Source organism: Artemia franciscana, chromosome 9, assembly GCF_032884065.1.
Source record: "Artemia franciscana chromosome 9, ASM3288406v1, whole genome shotgun sequence".
Lineage (NCBI taxonomy): Eukaryota > Metazoa > Arthropoda > Branchiopoda > Anostraca > Artemiidae > Artemia > Artemia franciscana.
The window spans coordinates 20,433,593-20,453,176 of record NC_088871.1 but is presented as its reverse complement, the minus strand read 5'-3'; the positions used below and the strand labels follow the sequence as shown (position 1 = coordinate 20,453,176).

The 19,584-nt window shown below is 35.4% G+C and overlaps 1 protein-coding gene across 3 annotated transcripts in view; it reads left to right on the top strand.

Moving 5' to 3' along the window:
* Window positions 1-19,584, top strand: part of LOC136031119 (uncharacterized transporter slc-17.2-like) — an 89,049-nt gene that overhangs the window by 49,852 nt on the left and 19,613 nt on the right. For 2 of the 3 annotated variants that reach the window (XM_065710434.1, XM_065710433.1), the window contains exons 3-4: window positions 10,632-10,925; window positions 18,391-18,574. In XM_065710434.1, coding sequence (XP_065566506.1) covers window positions 10,632-10,925; window positions 18,391-18,574 — 478 coding nt within the window. The remainder of the gene's footprint in view (window positions 1-10,631; window positions 10,926-18,390; window positions 18,575-19,584) is intronic. The other variant, XM_065710435.1, reaches the window with a different exon arrangement.

Here is a 19,584-nt window from a genome sequence, read left to right as displayed (position 1 = left end):
TATTAGTTTCAAGATCTTACCGGTTATGCTTTGGTGCCAAATTCAGAAGCTTCTCAAAAAACATATTCTTTCTGGTTCTGTCTAAAAAACAACGCATTTCAGAGATAGGTACGTACGATGTTTAAAAATAATTGCTGTAGGTAGTATTATAAATTATTATGCTAGATTTTTCAGAAGGTTAACCAAACATAGTATTTCAGGCTGGTATGAGACGTATTTTCATTATTCTTTTTCATAAACACGAAAATAACTGGAAGTAAGTGTAACAATATTTAAGTTTAATGTGATTTTTTAGTTTACTAGCATTGAAGAAAATAGAATTATTTTATAAAAGGGTAATAAACACCTAGAAAAACGATGTAACTTGAATGAAGTTTATATTCTCATAATTTGGCGTAATTGGGAAACCAATAGAGAACTTTCAATCCACTATAATAAAAATGCAAAATGTTATGTTTTTCTGAGAAGGATGATCCAGAATGTATGTTTTTTGGGGTTTTTTTTCGAGGATGTAACCATCGAACAACTGAGATTAAAAAGTTGCAAGAGGACTCGTATGAATGGGAAGCTGGACTTCTATATTCCCTTTTAAGTAACAAGATGAGAAAAAGATATTCGTACAGAAGAAAAAAGCGATTATTTTCAGCCAGTGAAAATGAGAAACAGTCAGGATCTCTTTTGCGAATATCTTTCTTCTTTTCACACCTTGTCGTACTTAGCCATTGCAATCTCAAAAACCATTTATTTTGAGTAACAAAAGAGATTATTTTGCAACAAACACTGTTTAGGCCTTTTTTTTTTAAACTGATCGTTTAAAACCATCAGGTTCCCTCATATACGCCTTTCAGTTTCAAGAGATATAGCCTCCGAAACATTTCTCTAAGCCTGAAAATTGTGAATTTTTTCAAGAAAGTATGAAAGTTGGTGGACATGTGCTTTTGACTGTACTGAACACTTCTGGATCTGGAGGCAAAAATCTCTGTCACTAAAACGTTGTAAAAACGTCGTTTTACGTCGTGAATAATCAAATGGGGTTTTAATAGCCAGAGAAGGTCTTAAAAGCCTTTTGAATGCCTTGAAATGCCTTAAAATGTTGCTGAACCAACTGGCCGTCTTTCCTTTATCCTTAGATCATAAGAACGTCGTTCAAACATCACAAAAATTCAAACAACGGATTTGCTGATATATTAGAGTCGGTAAATTAAAGCCGTAGACGAGCCTAAACTATGCTAAAAATTCCTAGAAAGGGAGGCAACAAATTAGATGACAAGAACGTCGTTAAAAAGTTGTATAACTTTGCTTCTTAAAAATGGGTTTAGATAGTACATGAAAGTCTTCAATCGGATAAAATGAGCTTCTGTTAGAACTAGTGAAAAATAAGGTTCGGATCGCAATGGCCATTTTAGCATCGAATTAGAGGCCATAAATTAGGATTGCAGATCTCAGTAATCTTAAAAATTGCAACGGGTCACATCAGGTTGTGTGACGTCCTGACGATCCAAATGCGGAAAAAAAATGAAAAGTCGGACATCGACTGTACAAACTGATTCCAAGAACTAAAAGTATATTTGATAACGTTTTGGATATGCCAAAAACGTCAAGAACGAATAGTTTTCGCACTGTACAAGAAAGAAATTGGGTGAATGAACCAATATTTTTATTACAATAAGATATAAGGGATATTAAAAAAAAAAATATCTTAAATTTCCAGCATCGATCATTCGGTCGGAAAACAACACAAGTTATTTTCTTGCAGCAAATAGTTCGATCTTTGATTCGGTCGATCTTTTCTAAATGAATTTTGGAAAGGAAGTCAAACAGCTCTTTCTTATTCTCGTTAAGTGGTCCAGCCAATCCTGGCCTTTGCAGAATGCTACGTAAAAGATTCTCGTTTGTACTAATTCTCTTTTGTGAACATCTGGCAAATAAGATGTTTAAAAATATCTTTTTCTCAGGTATGGGTCAACGTACTGCATAAAGTTCTATAAGTTAATAAATCCACCAGGGAAAAAAACATTGCGCTAAGGGAAAAACCAAAGATTACGAAGTAGAAGGAAAGCAGGATTGTCACGACTAGTCTCAGAGTAGGGAAAATTTAATTTAGCTAAAGAACCAAAAAGAATAGGATATTTGTCTGGTAACAAAAGAGAATAGCCCTACTAATCATGAACAATCCATTTGAAATTTTCATATAACGTTAGGCTCCACGGTGTTTTAACAACGTTCCCCTGAAAACACTTTCGTCTCCCATTCAAAGAGTTTTCAGCACAATTGAGGCCTTGTCTCCAGAATGATAGCTTGAGAAAAACTTTCGAGGAACAGTTGAATACTAAACTGGAGAGTTCAAAATTTGATAATGTAGGAAATAGATCGAATAATTTTAGGAAAACAATTTGTGAAGTTGATCATGGTGTTTTAGGAAAGAAAAAAAATGGAAAAAGCATTAAAATATGAATTAAGAAGGTGTGAAGTGGAGGCCCTGGATAAAATTGCCAAGGAACAGGAAGATGCAGCTAGGCGACATAATATTAAGATATTGCACTGACATGTTAATAAATTGAGAGAGTTGTCAATCTGGACACGTCCCAGTTAAATATATGGACGAGAACACAATTAATGATAAGGAAAGAGTTTAAGAGAAATGGAAAGGAAATTTTAGGAATCGGCATGGAATTGCAGGAAAAGATAAAGAAGAAAATGAAAAGTTTTTGATACCTTGAAAGAAAGGTCGAGATAGTTAGGGCATGTTCTGCGGTTGAAGGATGACAGATCGCCGAAGATTGTCCATTTGGCCAACTGTTAAAGGCTAAAAGGAAAGCTGGTTGTCCACGGTGGTGGTGGGGGGATCTCATAAAGAAAGATTTAAGAAAAATGGGAAGTTCCTGAGAGGATGTAAAGTGGGAGGCTTTGAATACATTGGGATGGAGGAGGAGCGTCCATAGCTGTATTAGCCTCAGGTGGCTTGGTGCTGCGGTAAGTTGTTAGTAATAGTAGTAGATTCTCATATACCAGTAAATCTATTTTTCAGACAGGCGACGTTATATGACATTTTTACGACGTTTTAAATATTTGAGGATAAAAGTAAGAGGATCAGCGCAATCAGCATAATTTTTTCTTTCCATTTCAAGAGTATGTTACGCTATTAAAACCCCATTTTTATTTTTTTCGACGATTTGCAGCGTTGTACGGCGTTTTGACAAAGTTATAGTGACCAAAATATTTTCTTAGTTTTGCGTAGTCGAAGGCCTCATCAAAGGTTTTGAGTTACTGACTCATATAAATCAGTAAATTGTTATTTTAAAAATGACGATTGTAAAAAACAAACTTTATTTGAACGCCAGGTTTTGTGACATTTAGATTATGTTCGTATGATCTGATGATAAAAGTGAGACGACCAGTGGGCTCAGCAGTATTTTTTACCCATTTCAAGGTTTTCTTGGGAAATTAAAACCCCATTTTAATTCTTACGATCTTTTGTGACGTTATACAACGTTCTTATAAAAGGAGGATAAAATATGAAACGACCAATAGGATCAAGAACGTTTTTTACTCACTCAAAGACTTTCTTGGGCTATTAAGACCCCGTTTGAAAAGTCACAGTGTTATAGGACGTTTAAACGGCGTTCTAGCTATCGAATTTTCTACCTTCAGATCAGCACATTTGTTCAGCACAGTCGAAAGTACATGTCTACCAACTTTCATGCTTCCTTTAAAAAATGCACGATTCTTCCAATTTTTAAAGGTTAACTAATGGGCTGGCACAATGATTTATACGTCGTCGCAGAGCAGTTAGTGCAATTCTAAGACAGACGGTCCCTACAGATCATAATTTTCAGGCTTCATCCAGATGAGTTGTTTTATTTGAGACACCATAAAATTATTTCAGCATCATATAATTTATCTCGGGCTTTTGAGAGGGAGCTTGTGGGAGATGGTGTCTGAATCTACATTTTTTTTGTGTTCATTTAATGTTTTGCTCAAATTTTCCTACCTTTCATGAAAGACAATTAAGATCATTCTGGAGATGGGCAATTTACCATTAATTTCCCTGTATTTAGTCCATTTTGAATCTTATAAATAAAATAAAACCTTGACAAGCTAAACAATAGGCCTTGACAAAGGGCCAACAACTGTTTTTTTTTCTCTCAGAGACTTAAATCATGCATCTGTTGGCTCCTGGGTTTAAAAGAACCCTAATGGCAGGCCGGAAAACAGGGCCTAAATTTTGACCCTTGAAATTTATCAAATAATAATTTCTTGGAAGAACGTGATCCTTCAAATTGGGGCTCAAAAGAGGGTCAATATTGTTTCAGATTAGCCCAAAGAAGTAACATTTTTTTTTATCCGCTTGGAACTTATATTTGTGAGTCCGTGAATCAAGCTACACCAACGCACAAAAAAGGGGAAAACATAGGCAACTTGATTTTAAGGAGCCATTGTGCTTGAAATATTTTAATCATCTCAGACAGAAAAGGCCAGAAGTTTACTGACGCCTTAAAAAGGGCCTATAAGCTCCAGGCTTCCTATCAGCTTTAAAATTAGATCAAGCTCTTTGGCTGAGTGGACTTAAATCTCATTTTGCTGCATCGATCTATGACCCCCCCCCCCAAAAAAAAAAAAAATTAATTTAATATTTTTCAGCTATCTATGAAGGTAAAACATTTAAAAAAAGTTTGGGTGCTAATTTTTTATACTACACACAAAGTGTATGATTGGGGGAAACTTACAAGGCCCGTAGAATTGAAGAAAGAAGATCCCCTTAGTCCATCGAATGAAGACAAAAACACGAAAAAATATTTGTGTCGATTTGTGACGATTTGTGTGAAGTTGTTTTAGACTCCACTTGATTCAGCTATTTTTCGGGCATGCTGATTAAGTAATACATTTAAAAGGATAAAACCCTTTTAATAAAGTGGGCTGTAAGATTTATAAAGCCCAAAATGGATCAAAACTTGCTTTTCTCAATTGAATCTTCTTATAAACGACCTAGACAGATGTTTATCGAATTGTGTTTGCTTTCAAGGATATCTACATATATCCTTATATTCTTATCATATCTTAAGGTCAATACATCCTTAGCTCTAAAGCACACCAAACATTATGCTGACTTTCACTCCCAATGATTGCAAACCTATTTCTTCGTCAGTAGTAAGGCTATAATGCTTTCAACGGCACCCTGCCTATAGTCATAATTCTTCCAATGGCTCCCTGCCTATCTTGGACTATAACTTTAGAACTGAAAATTTTAAAACTAAACTTTAAAACTAAAACTTTCAAAACTATACTTTTAAAACTAGAACTTCTAAAACTAAGACATCTAAAATTGAAACTTTAAAACAATAACCTTTAAACTTGAACTTTAAAACTAGAACTTCGAAAACTTGAACTTTAAATTTAGACCTTTAAAACTAAAACTTCTAACAGTGAAGATTTAAAACTCAAACTTTAAAACTAAAACCTTGAAATTAAAACCTTAAAACTGAAATTTTAAACTAAAAATCTAAAATTAAACTTTTAAAACAAAACTGTAAAACCAAAACTTTAAAACTAATACTTTGAAACGCAAGTTTTCTAACTATAGGTCTAAAACTAAAATTTTCCAGAATAAATCCTTAAAAATTAGACTTTGAAACTAAAATATTACAATTTAAACTTTAAACAAAACTTTAAAATCAAAACTTGAATACAAAAAGTTTGAGACTAAAACTTTCACACTAAAGCTTTAAAACTAAATTTTTAAATCTTAGGCTTTTGTAAAATTTCTAGAAAACAAAAATTTCTGAGGAAAAACTTTAAAGCTAGAACTTCTAAAATAAAAATTCCTAGGCCTTTCAGTATAGGTGCACCGTTCAGAGAGAGTGACTGACCCCCTGAAAATGATGTCGTATGCCCCGACTAAAAAACAGAGATTGCGAATGCTGGATAAGGGGTTTGCAATGTGGAACCCCTTAAGAAATTCAGAATGGTTACACTAAGTTGCGAGGAATCCCTTAGAAAAAGAGATGGCTAATGCTATACGCTGCGGTGAGGACTCCGTTATGTCTCTATGCCAGTGGTTCCCAACCTTTTTCGGTCCGCGTACCCCTAGTCAAGGCCCAAAAAGTTTGCGTACCCCTTTCTTGAGAATCGTTGTTTTACTTTTTTCTTAACTAAAATCAGATTTTCAAAAACACAAGATTTATTGTCCAATATGACGGTGCTTAAATGTACGTACAAAATCAATGAGAAACTTGAGGCTGCTTTTTTGCTAAAATATTATCAAATCTTGGCTCGATGTCACTAACGGCAATTATAAGGTCATTTTATACACTCAGTTGTTTCTGTGTTTGGTTTTGATCAATGACATTGCCGAAAATGACACTTCACAAAGGTAAGTGGATCCGAATGGTAACAAAGCAGACATGGCGATTTCACTTAGTTCCTTGTATTCTCCTTTCACCTCCAGCCAAAACTGGGAAACAGTTACATTTTGGAATTTCAGTTCTAAGGCGCGATCACTGGCAAGTTCGATCAGATTCTCTGTAAGCTTGTCACTAAGACCGGAGCTTGAGGTCACGTCTTCAACAAATGGATTTTGGATCCAATCCTGCGTTCTATCTTGGTTCATAATCGATGGGAAATATGACACAAGTTCATCTCGCAACTTTGTCAGATGCTCCCGAATACAATTACAGATTGTGTTGAGGTTATCAATTTCACTATCGTCCGCAAACTTGTCAAGGGTCGGGAAGACACTAACGCTGTTTCTTTGAACCTTTTTAAGCCAGAACTCCAATTTCTTGATGAAAGCACACATCTTCGAATTCAGGGAGAGTTCGTCCGTCCGGAAACCTTGCATTGACAGATTCAAGTCATTCAGTTTGTCGAAAATATCCGCAAGATAGGCCAGCCTGCAGACCCAGTCCTGGTTTTCAAAAAGTGAACTGAATGCAGATTTTTGCTCCAGAAGAAACATATGAACTTCTTGTCGAAGCTCGAAAAGTCTGTTTAAAATCTTCCCACGAGACAACCAGCGAACTTCTGTGTGCAGAAGTAAATGTTGATGTTCTGAACCCATCTCTTGGCACAGCAACTTGAACATTCTTGAGTTCAGTGGTCGGGCTTTGATGAAGTTGATCACTTTTACAGCCTCGTTGAGGGTCTCGTGCAGATGTGCGTTCATCCTTTTCGATGCAAGAGCTTGCCTGTGAATGATGCAGTGCAACCACTTCACCTTTGGATTTTTCTTCCTTATCCAGGCCATGAGCCCATTATTCTTCCCTGTTAGGGCGGCAGCTCCATCACTGCAAACTGATAGACACCAGTCCCACAAGATGCCCCCTTCTGCGAAGAATTTGTCAATCACCTTGAATAGTTCTTCTCCTGTTGTTCTTGACTGTAGGTTTTGACAAAACAGAATATTTTCTCTTATGTCAGAACAATCTTGATATCGAACAAAGACGATCACCTGGGCTTCACCTGACACATCCGTGCTTTCGTCAAGCTGTAACACAAGCATCTTCGTCAACTTTATTTGCTCAATAACCTGCATGACAATATCGCTTGCAATGTCTTCTATCCTTCTTGAAATGGTATTGTTCGACACAGGTATAGACTGAAGGGCAGTAGCAGTTTTCGTGTCAAACATTATTTCACTGACTTTCACTAGTGCTGGTAATATCAGACATTCGGCGATGGTGTGCGGTTTTTTCTGTTTCGCAACTAAATATGAAACAGCATACGAAGCCCGGAGAGCCTTTGAAGAAACTGATGCCACTTTTGCAATTTCCAAACAGTTACTAGCGAATGCTTCTTGTTTACGCTTGAAAAACTCTATAGGCTTACCGACATGAAAAGGGTGCACAGTACTGAGATGCCGGTTCATATGCGCAGGTTTCATGGAACTGTTGGCCAAGACTTGACCACAAAGAACGCACTGTGCATTCACTGGATCAGACTTTGTCGCACTAAATCCGAGCCCTAGGTATTCTGACAAATATCGACGCACTTTGACCGATGATTCGTCATATTTCTTCTTCTTAGGTGCAGGTTCAGAGTTTTGGGTACCATCATTCGGCTTCTTGTTATTCCTGATCAGGAATCTATCCATCTTTGTTTGCAACCTATGCGATGTTGTAAGGTATCCCGTACCTCAATGACTTGATTTTCTTTTTAAGATAATAGAAAGGATATACAAGTTAAATAAATTCCAAGAGGATGGTCGGCCCAAAAGCCCCCTGAAATAGAGTGGGACCCTCAAAATATGACCCTGGGGACTTCTTCTGTCGATCCATAAAAATACAAAAGTATGCTAGAATAAGAAATTAGAAAAAAGCTTAAATTTAAGAAAGTCCCTAAAGTTTCAACTTAATACCCACAGTCGAGATATTGCTGAGGAGTCATATTGGCGACCATACGCACAGTGCCTTTTGATTTGGCTTTAAAGCAACATTGCGAGCAAGAGATTGCGAATGCTGGATAAGGGGTTTGCTATGTAGCACCCCTTAAGAATTCAGTATGGGTACATCAAGTTTCGGAGAATCCCTAAGAAAAAGAGATGGTGATTTATATACGCTGCGGTGAGGACTCCACTATGTCTCTATACGTTGTTCTAAGGTACCCCTTACCTCAATGACTTAAAAAAATACTGTTAGAAAAATAATGTTAATAATAATACTGTTAAACAAACACTGGAAACAAAAATACTGTTGAACAAACCTTGGAGAAACTGTGTTTATTACCAAATTAAAGTTAAAAGTTAAACTTTTAGGGTGGTGGATTGTTGACATCCCCTCGTTGAACGTTTCTCATAGAAATAAAGACAAATGCCATGGTATACCCTATCGAAAGAAGAAAATATACCAATGTGTCCGTGTGCCTCTTAGTAACGAGGAAAAAAAGACACTAGCGCCATTAACGCTCCTTTTGGCAGGTTTGAGAACTAAAATTGTCTGATGGAGTGACCAAAGGCTTGCTGCTTGTATGGAGGCTCTTTTTAAGGCCCACTCCACATACTCTTGTTCAGAATTATCTTCAAAAGCAAAAAAAATATGGTTCCTGCTTCGTAGGACCTTGTCGAAGTAGACAAAATTGTGATAATAATAGATACATCAAATGGAATAAATTTGTGAGCTGATTCCAAATACGTTCCTAAGTTGAATGCTACCTTTCAAAAGTTACATGCCTGATAAAAATTTTCTGAATTTGAAAAAGGGGGAAAATACCCCCAAACGTTAAGTGATCTTAATGGAAATCACACCATCAGATTCAATATCATAGAATCCTTATTTAGAGGTTTCAAGGTCCTATGTACAATTTTATGCCAGAAGAAGATCACGGATGCGCGTTTAGTTGTTTCTTGTTTTCCCCCAGGGATATTTGTACTGAGCCAGGGATCCTAGAAGTTTGAGGGAGAGCTTATTGGATCAGAAATTAAAAGTTCTAGTGCATGTTTTAATTGACGGATAAGGTTGGAGGGCCACTAACATCCGGATAAGGTTGGAGGGCCACTAACATCCCTCCTACGCTTCTTTTTTCCCCAAATATATCCGATCAAAATTTGGATATAGTCATTTGAATTTACATAGCTGAAAGGTCCAATAACTATGACTTTGGGGATGACATGATCCTCCATAGTCCCTTGGGAAAGGACAGGAATTTATATGATTTCACGATTGAATATGTATAGTTTTTGTTGTTGGGAGATATATGGATCTTTTTGGTGGGAGGGGGGATTTTCTGCGAGAGATGAAATTATCCAATGGGAAAATTTTTTGTGGAGAAGATAGCTTCCGTGGAGAGTAGAAACTTTACACGGGTGGAGGGATGGGACATTAAAACTTAAAACTAACAGAAATTATTCTATAAATGAGGGAGGCTCTCCCCTCCTCAACACTTTCTTTACATTAAAGTTTTAATTTTTGTCACCATTTTCAAACAAAGACGGATGACACACAGTTGAATTTGAATTGGAATGAGAGGTATTTCGAAAGAAGTTTAAGACTTTGGTGTAAAGAGTGAGGTCTGAAGAAGGGGTAGGCCTCTCATATACTCAATAATGTCCCTTCATTTTAAGTTTTGATGTTGCTCTTTGCTGTTAGTTGGAAAAATATATTTTTTGTAATTTGATTCCTTTTGGAACAATAATTAGCTTATTGAAATACATGTCTTTTTTGGTTTTCTTTCGTTTCGTTGTATATAAATTTTCATTTTGTGTTGCAAGATTTTTGTTATTTTTATGCAGAATAAACTTAAATCCAAACGTTCAAACATCCAAGATAAAATGGAAGAGATGCTGAAGGTTTTCGATGAGTCTTAAGTTTCAGAAAAAAATATTTTGAAACACAAATGTTTGAATCTTTATGCACTTACCACTTCTTTTCACTACCAAAAATCTCTACCTTTGCCTATGATTCACTTGGGGCTAGAGTAGTTTAAAATGAGGCTCTAAAGATGTAATTTTAAAGCCGTTACAACACCAAAAATTTAGGCAAATATTTGCAATTTCCAAATTTTGTGAGGTGTTAACACTTGCCGCTATTCGCTGTCTAGTGCTGCGCCTCTCACTGTTTCAGAAACTCGATGCTAATTTAAAGTCTGTCTTATTTTCAATGCATAAAATACAGTATATATAAATAAGTTTCTTTTTATAGCTCTTCAATGATTCCTTAAAATTGATGTATAACATATTGTATTTTAAGGATGGTATCATTATGGGAGAATTTGAATGGGACAAGGAATTGCAGGCACTCGTCCTTGGATCAGTTTACTGGGGCTTCTGCTCTTCTCAAATCGTTGGAGGATTTCTTGGAGATCGTGGTAGCAGCAAGAAAATTATTCTGTTTGGAATGGGAATTTATTCAATACTGTCGTTTTTTATTCCGCTAGCTGCAAGATGGAACGTTGGAATTTTGATTACTTTAAGAGTTATCCAAGGCTTTTGTTCGGTGAGAAGAAACATTTTCTTTTTCTTATTTACTTACACTCGTTAATATTTGGACCTTGGTTTGGACCTTGCTCCTGTAGCTTGAGCTATATGGTTTGTGGTAAGATTCCGATTTTTCTGATACCATTCTGCTGATTTTGATTACACCCAATATCAAACAGTTCGTGGTAACGAACTGTAGTAAGGAGCGACCCGGCTCAATAGTAACCAAAACTCTAAAAAATGGAATTTTGATACCAATAGCTATATCAAAAGAATCGCATTTTAATGCTGGTTTTAAATATATACGTTTCATCAAGTTAAGTCTTACCCATCAAAAGTTACGAGCCTGAGAAAATTTGCGTTATTTTAGAAAATAGGGGGAAACACCCCCTAAAAGTCATAGAATCTTAACGAAAATCACACCATCAGATTCAGCGTATCAGAGAACCCTATTGTAGAAGTTTCGAGCTCCTATCTGCAAAAATGTGGAATTTTGCATTTTTTGCCAGAAGGCAGATCACGGATGCGTGTTTATTTGTTTTTTTGTTTTTTTGTTTTGTTTTTTGTTTTTTTTCCCAGGGGTGATCGTATCGACCCAGTTGTCCTAGAATGTTTCAAGAGGGCTCATTCTAACGGAAATGAAAAGTTCTAGTGCCCTTTTTGAGAGACCAAAAAATTGGAGGGCACCTAGGCCCCCTCTCACGCTAATTATTTTCCCAAAGTCAACAGATCAAAATTCTGAGATAGCCATTTTATTCAAAGTAGTCGAAAAACCTTATAACTATGTCTTTGGGGACGACTTACTCCCCCACAGTCCCCGTGGGAGGGGCAACAAGTTACAAACTTTGACCTGTGCTTACATATAGTAATGGTTATTGGGAAGTATACAGGCCTTTTCAGGAGGATTTTTTTGGTTGGGGGGGGAGGGGTTGAGAAGAGGGGGATATGCTGGGGGAACTTTCCATCGAGAATTTGTCATGGGAGAAGAAAACTTCCATGAAGGGAGAGCAGGATTTACTAGCATTATTTAAAATTAAAAAATTAAAAAATAAATCTGAAAAAGCTTTTTCAGCTGGAAGTAAGGAACAGCAATAAAACTTAAAACAAACAGAAATTATTACCCATATAAGGGGCTCACCTCCTTATAATACCTAGCTCTTTACGCTAAAGTATTTTTAGTAATTTCAACTATTTATTCTACGGCTTTTGTGATTCAGGGGTCATTCTTAATGAATTGGGATAAAATTTAAGCTTTAGTGTAAAGAGCGAGGTACTGACGATGGGGCGAATCCCCTCATATATGTAATAAAAACATGAGAATACAAAAGTTCTTTACGTAAGCTAATTTATAAGTTACGTAAATCTTTTACCAATAAAAAGATTCGTAAAAAATTAAAAGTTCTAGTTGCCTTTTTAATTAACCAAAAAATCGGAGGGCAACTAGGCTTCGCCCCCGCTCTTTTTTTCTCAAAATCATTCGATCAAAATTATGAGAAAGCCATTTAGCCCCCCATTTAGCCAGCCAAAACGAAATGCAAATTTCGTTTTGATTATTCCTCTGCGGAGAGCCAAAATCAAAACATGCATTGATTCAAAAACGTTCAGAAATTAAATAAAAAAAACGAGTTTTTTTAACTGAAAGTAAGGAGCGACATTAAAACTTAAAACGCACAGAAATTACTTCGCATATGAAAGAGGCTGCTTCCGCATCAACGCCCCGCTCTTTACGCTAAAGTTTTTTACTGTTTTAAAAAGAAGAATTGAGAGAAAGAGTCAAACTTTAGCGTAAAGAGCGGGGCGTTGATGAGGAAGCAGCCTCTTTCATATACGAAGTAATTTCTGTGCGTTTTAAGTTTTAATGTCGCTCCTTACTTTCAGTTAAAAAAACTCGTTTTTTTTATTTAATAAAAGGCAAAGATTGCAGTTAAAGAACACCTACAACTTCATAAACATTACACAATTTCTACCTGTGTGAAATAGTAATGAGTAAATATATTGGCTTGCAGAACTTCCACAATAAAGTAATTGCACCATTCAGAGGAAAAAACATCCAAAAATATATAAATATTTGTCATATATGATCATACATATATTTTACATGTATTTCAGAGCAAGTACTTACGTGTTATCCAGACCACACTCAAGAAATGAAAATGGGTTAATCATAATGAAATATACCTAAATATGATGAAAATATAAAACTTTTGCAACAAATATATATATATATATATATATATATATATATATATATATATATATATATATATATATATATATATATATATATATATATATATATATATATATATATATATATATATATATATATATATATGTATATATTATGTACCCAGAAAGTATTATATTAACTAAATACTTAACCTAACCAACTCTATATATTAAATATTTAATTAAAATATACCTGCATAGTAGTTTATCTCACTTAGGCTAAGCTGATTATCTGAGAGTGCACACAGAAAAACCAGGTCTTAATTAAATATTACTTTTTGAGTGTGTTCGGGATAACATGTGAATACCTCAGAGCAAATTAAAGTGCTTTTGAATAAAGGACGACGTTAAAAAACGACTATCGTAAAGGCATTTTGACTGACGAATCCAGACGATTCGAACTGGACTTATTAGTAGTTTCAGAAACTCATATCCCAGGGGTAGGAAGCAAGAAATTAGGTGGTTTAGAATTTGTGTACTCAGGCAGGAAGGATGGGATACATAGACAGGGAGTAGGACTCATGATGAATAAGGAAGCTGCTAAGCCTTGTTGAGGCTGGGAAGGTATTAATAATAGAATACTAATTGCTCATTTTATGACGAAAAAGTTCAGGGTATCAGTTATAGTAATATAAGCCCCTGTTGAACCGACTGATGGAGATACTAGAGACTCCGATGAATTTTACTAACAATTACTGGAGCAAATAGACAGGGTCCCAGGTAGAAATACGATGTTTCTACAAGGAGATTTTAACCCCCAGTCTGTAGAAATAGTGATAGATGATACCAGAGCCTAGGTAAATTTGGTGCAGGAAAAGAAAACAGTAATGGCTACAGACTGTTGCAATTTGGTAAGTATAACAACCTAGTTATAACCAATACAGGTTTGGTCATAAAATGACCTATAACTTGATATGGTATTCACGTGATGGTAAGACAGCAAACCTTATTGCTTTTATTATAGTAAACCGATGACTGGCAGGATTAGTACAAGATATTAGGGTATATAGGAGTGCTGTTAATTATGTTAGATGTAAAGATCACAATCTAGTATTGTCTAGGGTTAATTTAAAGCTGAAATTTTTGAAGGGTAAATTCCCCCGAGGAAGTTATGATGTTGGTAGACTTCAGGATAAGAATTTGTTAAATATTTTCCAGGAACAGTTGAATACTAAACTTGAGAGTTTAAAATTTGACAATATTGAAGATGGTTGGAATAATTTTAGAAAAACAATTTTTGAAGTTGCTAATGGTATCCTAGGGAAGAAATTTAAGATTGCAGTTAGGAATATTAGTGAAAAAGCTTTACATTTAATAGAGTGGAGAAGGGTTGGTACAAGAATTATCTAAGTGATAAGTCATATGAAAACAAATGGAATGTAAAGAAAGTAGAAAAAGCATTAAAATATTAACTAAAAAGGTGTGAAGTGGAGGCATGGATAAAATTGCTGAGGATCTGGAAGATACAGCTAGACGGCATAATAGTAATATATAGTAATATATTGTACTGGCATATTAATAAATTGACTGGGAGTAGACAATCCGGACCTGGCCCAGTTAAAGATAGGAAGGGGGCCATGGATAAGGAAAGAGTTAAGGAGAGATGGATGGAACATTTTGAGAATTTGCTAAACCGAGATACAGTTGCAAGAAAAGATATAGATGAAAACGAAAAAGATTTGTTTTGTGAGGAAGAAAAGATTAGAATAATGGAAGATACATTGATGACAGTGGTCAAATATAGCTCTGAAGCATGGACGCTCCGAAAAGCGGATGAAAATTTACTAAATCTTTTCCATAAAAATTGCCTACGGATTGTTTTGGGTGCCCGGTTGACTGACCGCATTCCAAACAGTAGGCTGTACTTAAAACGTCGTTCAATCCCGCTCTTTAGGGCTATAATGAAAGAAAGATTGAGATGGCTTGGGCACGTCCTCCAGATGAAGGATGACAGACTGCCAAAGATTGTCTTTTTCGTCCAACCGTCTAGGGCTAAATAGAAACAGGTTGTTCTCGTCTGGGGTGGGAGGGTGCCATAAAGAAAGATTTAAAGGAAATGGGAACTTCCTGGGAGGGTGTAAAGAGGGAGGCATTGAATAGATTGGGATGGAGATGGAGCGTGCGTAGCTCTGTTGGCCTAAGTTTGCATGGGGCTGCGGTGAGCTGTTAGTAATAGTAGTAGTAGTAGTATTATACTGTGGATATTTCAGATTCCTATTTACCAGAATATCTACCAAAAATTTTGTATTTTTTGCAAGAAAAAAGATCAAGGATGTGTTTAATTTTTTTTCAAGGGTGATCGTATTGAACCAATGGTCCTAGAAGATCAAAAGAGAACTCGTTCAAACGAAAAAGCTTTGGTCTACGCCTTTATTATTGGTACTAGCCAGGGGAGGGGAGTTAGTGCCCCTCCCATTGCGACAATCTTTTCTATGTGGTATAAAATATTACATTCACAAGCCTAACAGCACACAGGGGGAGTAGGTGAGACGGGACCTTGCCCTGCGAGAACCCTTGCCAAAAGATATTGTGGGTAAGGGGTGTGCTGGAAAATGCTACCCAGAGATTGGTTTTCAGGGACTTGAATTAGTGACATTCCTCTTTAGCTGTATAAGATAAGATGAAATGTATTTTAAAGCCAAAAATGCGGCCGTTTACAAAATAAGCCCAAATAGTATAAACATACATCAGCGATCATCATAAAACACTTAAATGAAACACTAAATTCAATTACTAAACTATATTTTTTTTTTATTAACAAACGTAATTTCAAGATACCCAATTATCAAACAGTTCGTGGTGACGAACTGTAGTAAGGAGCGACCCGGCTCAATAGTAACCAAAACTCTAAAAAATGAAATTTTGATACCAATAGCTACATCAAAAAAATCGCATTTTAATGCTGATTTCAAATATATAACTTTCATCAAGATTAGTCTGACTTATCAAAAGTTACGAGCCTGAGAAAATTTGCCTCATTTTAGAAAATAGGGAAAAACACCCCTTAAAAGTCATACAATCTTAACGAAAATCACTCCATGAGATTCAGCGTATCAGAGAACCTTGTTGTTGAAGTTTCAAGCTCCTATCTACAAAAATGTGGAATTTCGCATTTTTTGCCAGAAGACAAATCACGGATGCGTGTTTATTTGTTTTTTTTTGTTTTTTTGTTGTTTTTTTTCCCAGGGGTGATTGTATCGACCCAGTCGTCCTAGAATGTCGCGGAAGGGCTCATTCTAATGGAAATTAGAAGTTCTAGTGCCCTTTTTAAGTGACCAAAAAAATTGGAGGGCACCTAGGCCCCCTCCCACGCTCATTTTTTCCCGCCAAGTCAAATATCTAGCTGGTAAATGCAGCTTAAGGTAGAACTACTGCACATAAAATATCTTAAACTGCTTATAAAGTTTTAACGTTTCCGATTTTAACTCTCCTCACTCCATTTTTTGATCATTTGGTTTTCTAGTAAGATCTTAATTTCATTCTCCCAATTTTTATGTCTATCTATTGGTCTTCTGTCGTCATTCCAAAAAAGAGGAAATCCTTTTTTATCGAAGTAAAAAGGGTTTTAAAACGTCCTTTGTTTTGTATGGCCATGACCTTTTTCTTCCTTTTGAGAGTGAATCTTCGTCAGCTGCCTAAAACAACCTATCACCTGTAACTGGACAATTCTTAGCCAAAATTTTATCATTGAGACTAGTCTGTAATTTTTTTGTGACCATAAGCCTGGATCATCGTTTAAAAACTGAGAAGGAGTCATTCTATGCAACCAATACTCTTAAAGTACCCTAGTTGAATGCACTAGTTGAACCACTTTCTCATTTCCCCAAACCTCTGCTCCGTAATGCAGTGGGCATTAATTTCGATGGAAAAACTCTTTTAGACAATGACATGTTTTTCATTCCCATTAAATTATTCCGGAAAATTGTAAAAATTGCTGCTCTTTCCTGGTTTAAGGGTTCCTTTATATGCGAATTCCATCTTCTGTTACTTTGGAAAATATATCCAAGATACTTTGTTTTATCCACAACTTGAATCTCCTCTCCTTCAAACCGATATCTACTTTTACATTTGTCATTTCTCTTGTTAAAGGGGTATATTAAATGTCAATTGACGAAATATCAATGTCAATTGTTAAAAATCAATTTGGGTGCTTGTTAAACCAAATTGCATTTATAAACATTTAACTGAAGGCACTAATTTTGTATATATACAACGTTTTAATGTATCTACACTTAAATATCCAGGCTATTTAAACATCAGAGAACCCTATTGTGGAGGTCACGATGGCTTCGGCCGTGTAGAAGACCAAAGATAACGCAGAATTTCCATCAATGTGAACAATATGACATATTTACATCCATCCAAAATTCTCTAGTAAAAATAATATTATGGGCTATTTCAATGAAACTACTGTTCTTTGAGAACTTTGACCAAGTTTTCAAGATTTTGACCAGTATTTTAATTACAATCCAACATTTTAATCCTTAAGCGAAAAAAAAGAAGAAGAAGTGGGACGCTACCAATTAATTGGCAATTATCGTTATATACACTTTAACTGGAAGGAATCAAGGGGTTTGTGGGCCGGTAACCCACATCTGGGATAGGCCTGGGCATGATTTTAAAAATGATTTTAAGTTAAATTTTAAAAAATTAGTTTTCTCAACTGAAAGTAAGGAGCAACGTTAAAACTTAAAAAAACGAACAAAGATTATACTGTATATGGCCGTTCCAAGAGAAAATGATTATCTGGAGACCGTTCCCTCCTCAATCCGTCGCTCATAATGGTAAAGTTTTACTTTTTGTCCCCATTACTTAAGAATCACTGCTAAAACACAAGGGTAGTTGAATTTTAATAAAAGGCTTTTTAAAACACTAAAATACTTTAGCACAGTTAGTGAGGAATTGGAAGGGGTAGCCCCTGCCAAATATGGAATAGTTTCTTCTTGTCTTGAGCATTAACGTCGCTTCTTACTTTCAGTTAAAAAATTATGTTTTCTAAATCTAATTCATAATCTAATTCAGCTCGAAAGTTTGCACAATAGAATATTCTAAACCCTAAAACAGTAACTGAATTTGGTCTATAAGATAAAAAAAAAACTCACCGCCATCTAATGTTCCCTGGAAAAATCATAAAACTATTCATCCCGTTTTTTCTTTATTATATACTGTTTTAAATATGCTGAACATAAAATCTATATTAAAAAGAAGTAGCTCTTTTGTACCCGAACAACGGAATTTTATTATTTTTATTTTAGGGTCTGTCTTCGCCATGTTTCAACGTTCTTTTTAGACATTGGACAACCAAAGAAGAAAGAGCTACCCTGGCTGGTATAGGTTACTCTGGCTATACAATAGCATCTGTTTTAACATTTCCAATAAGTGGCATGCTGTGTGAACATGGATTTGCTGGAGGCTGGCCCTCTATTTTTTATGTTGGTGGTAAGTATAGACAACTCAATAATTTAAACCTAAAAATAACTCATTCCTTGGGAGATCAATTAGGAATATTTTAAAATGACTCTCGGTTCGGCTGTTATTTAACTCAATGTAACCTTATGCTCTTTTTACGACAGATTTTGGACACTTCTAACATCGGATCTCACTCCACTATCAAAACTAATCTGGTACACATACTTGAATCAAGTTTGAAAGATGTGTGAAATAAATATATTAGTTTGTTAGTAGAATGGTTCTCAATCTTTTTCGAATATGAAAATTGGAACTATGTCCTTTAGAATGTTTAGTTTTATCTTAGAAACTGAAGACTGCTAGATTGTTTTAATTCTCTTTTTTCTGTTATCTCTGCTAAAAAATAAAGGTTTTATTTATCATTCTCGCCAAATTTCTTGATGTTTATATTGATACTCGTAGTAAAGTAGATCAAATATGGTATTAGTGGTGTTGCTTCAACTGAAAATTTGTTCTGCATCTCAACTGAACTACGTCCACCGACTGTGAACATAATCTGTGAAAATAAGCTGACGAAAACACTGTTAGTTTTGCAAATTCCATGTTTTTCTTCACTTTTTTAGTTCAGCTGATCTCTGCTATATTGCTTCTGCAGACACTACGGGTATAACAAAAAGGTATAACCGCCCGCTTGTTGTAGTAGACTTTATGATAAAATTATGTTGAGATGAAAATTAATTTACGATTAAGTAATATTATGCTATAACAGTCTTTTTTTTGTTCATATTTAAAGTTTACCTTTTTACATAAATATAAATCTAAAGTTTGGCAGTTTCTTTTAAGATGATTATAATGGATGTAGAGTCAAATTGATGATAGGTAAAAATGAAGAATTCTGAAGAAGATTAGCAGGGTCTGAAGTTCAATTCGTGGAACGACTAGTTAGCCAGAAAGGTTCAAGAATATTTTTTAATACTATTATCAGGCACGCTCATTGGGTTTAAGACTTGGGGCACGTGCACACACACACACACATATAT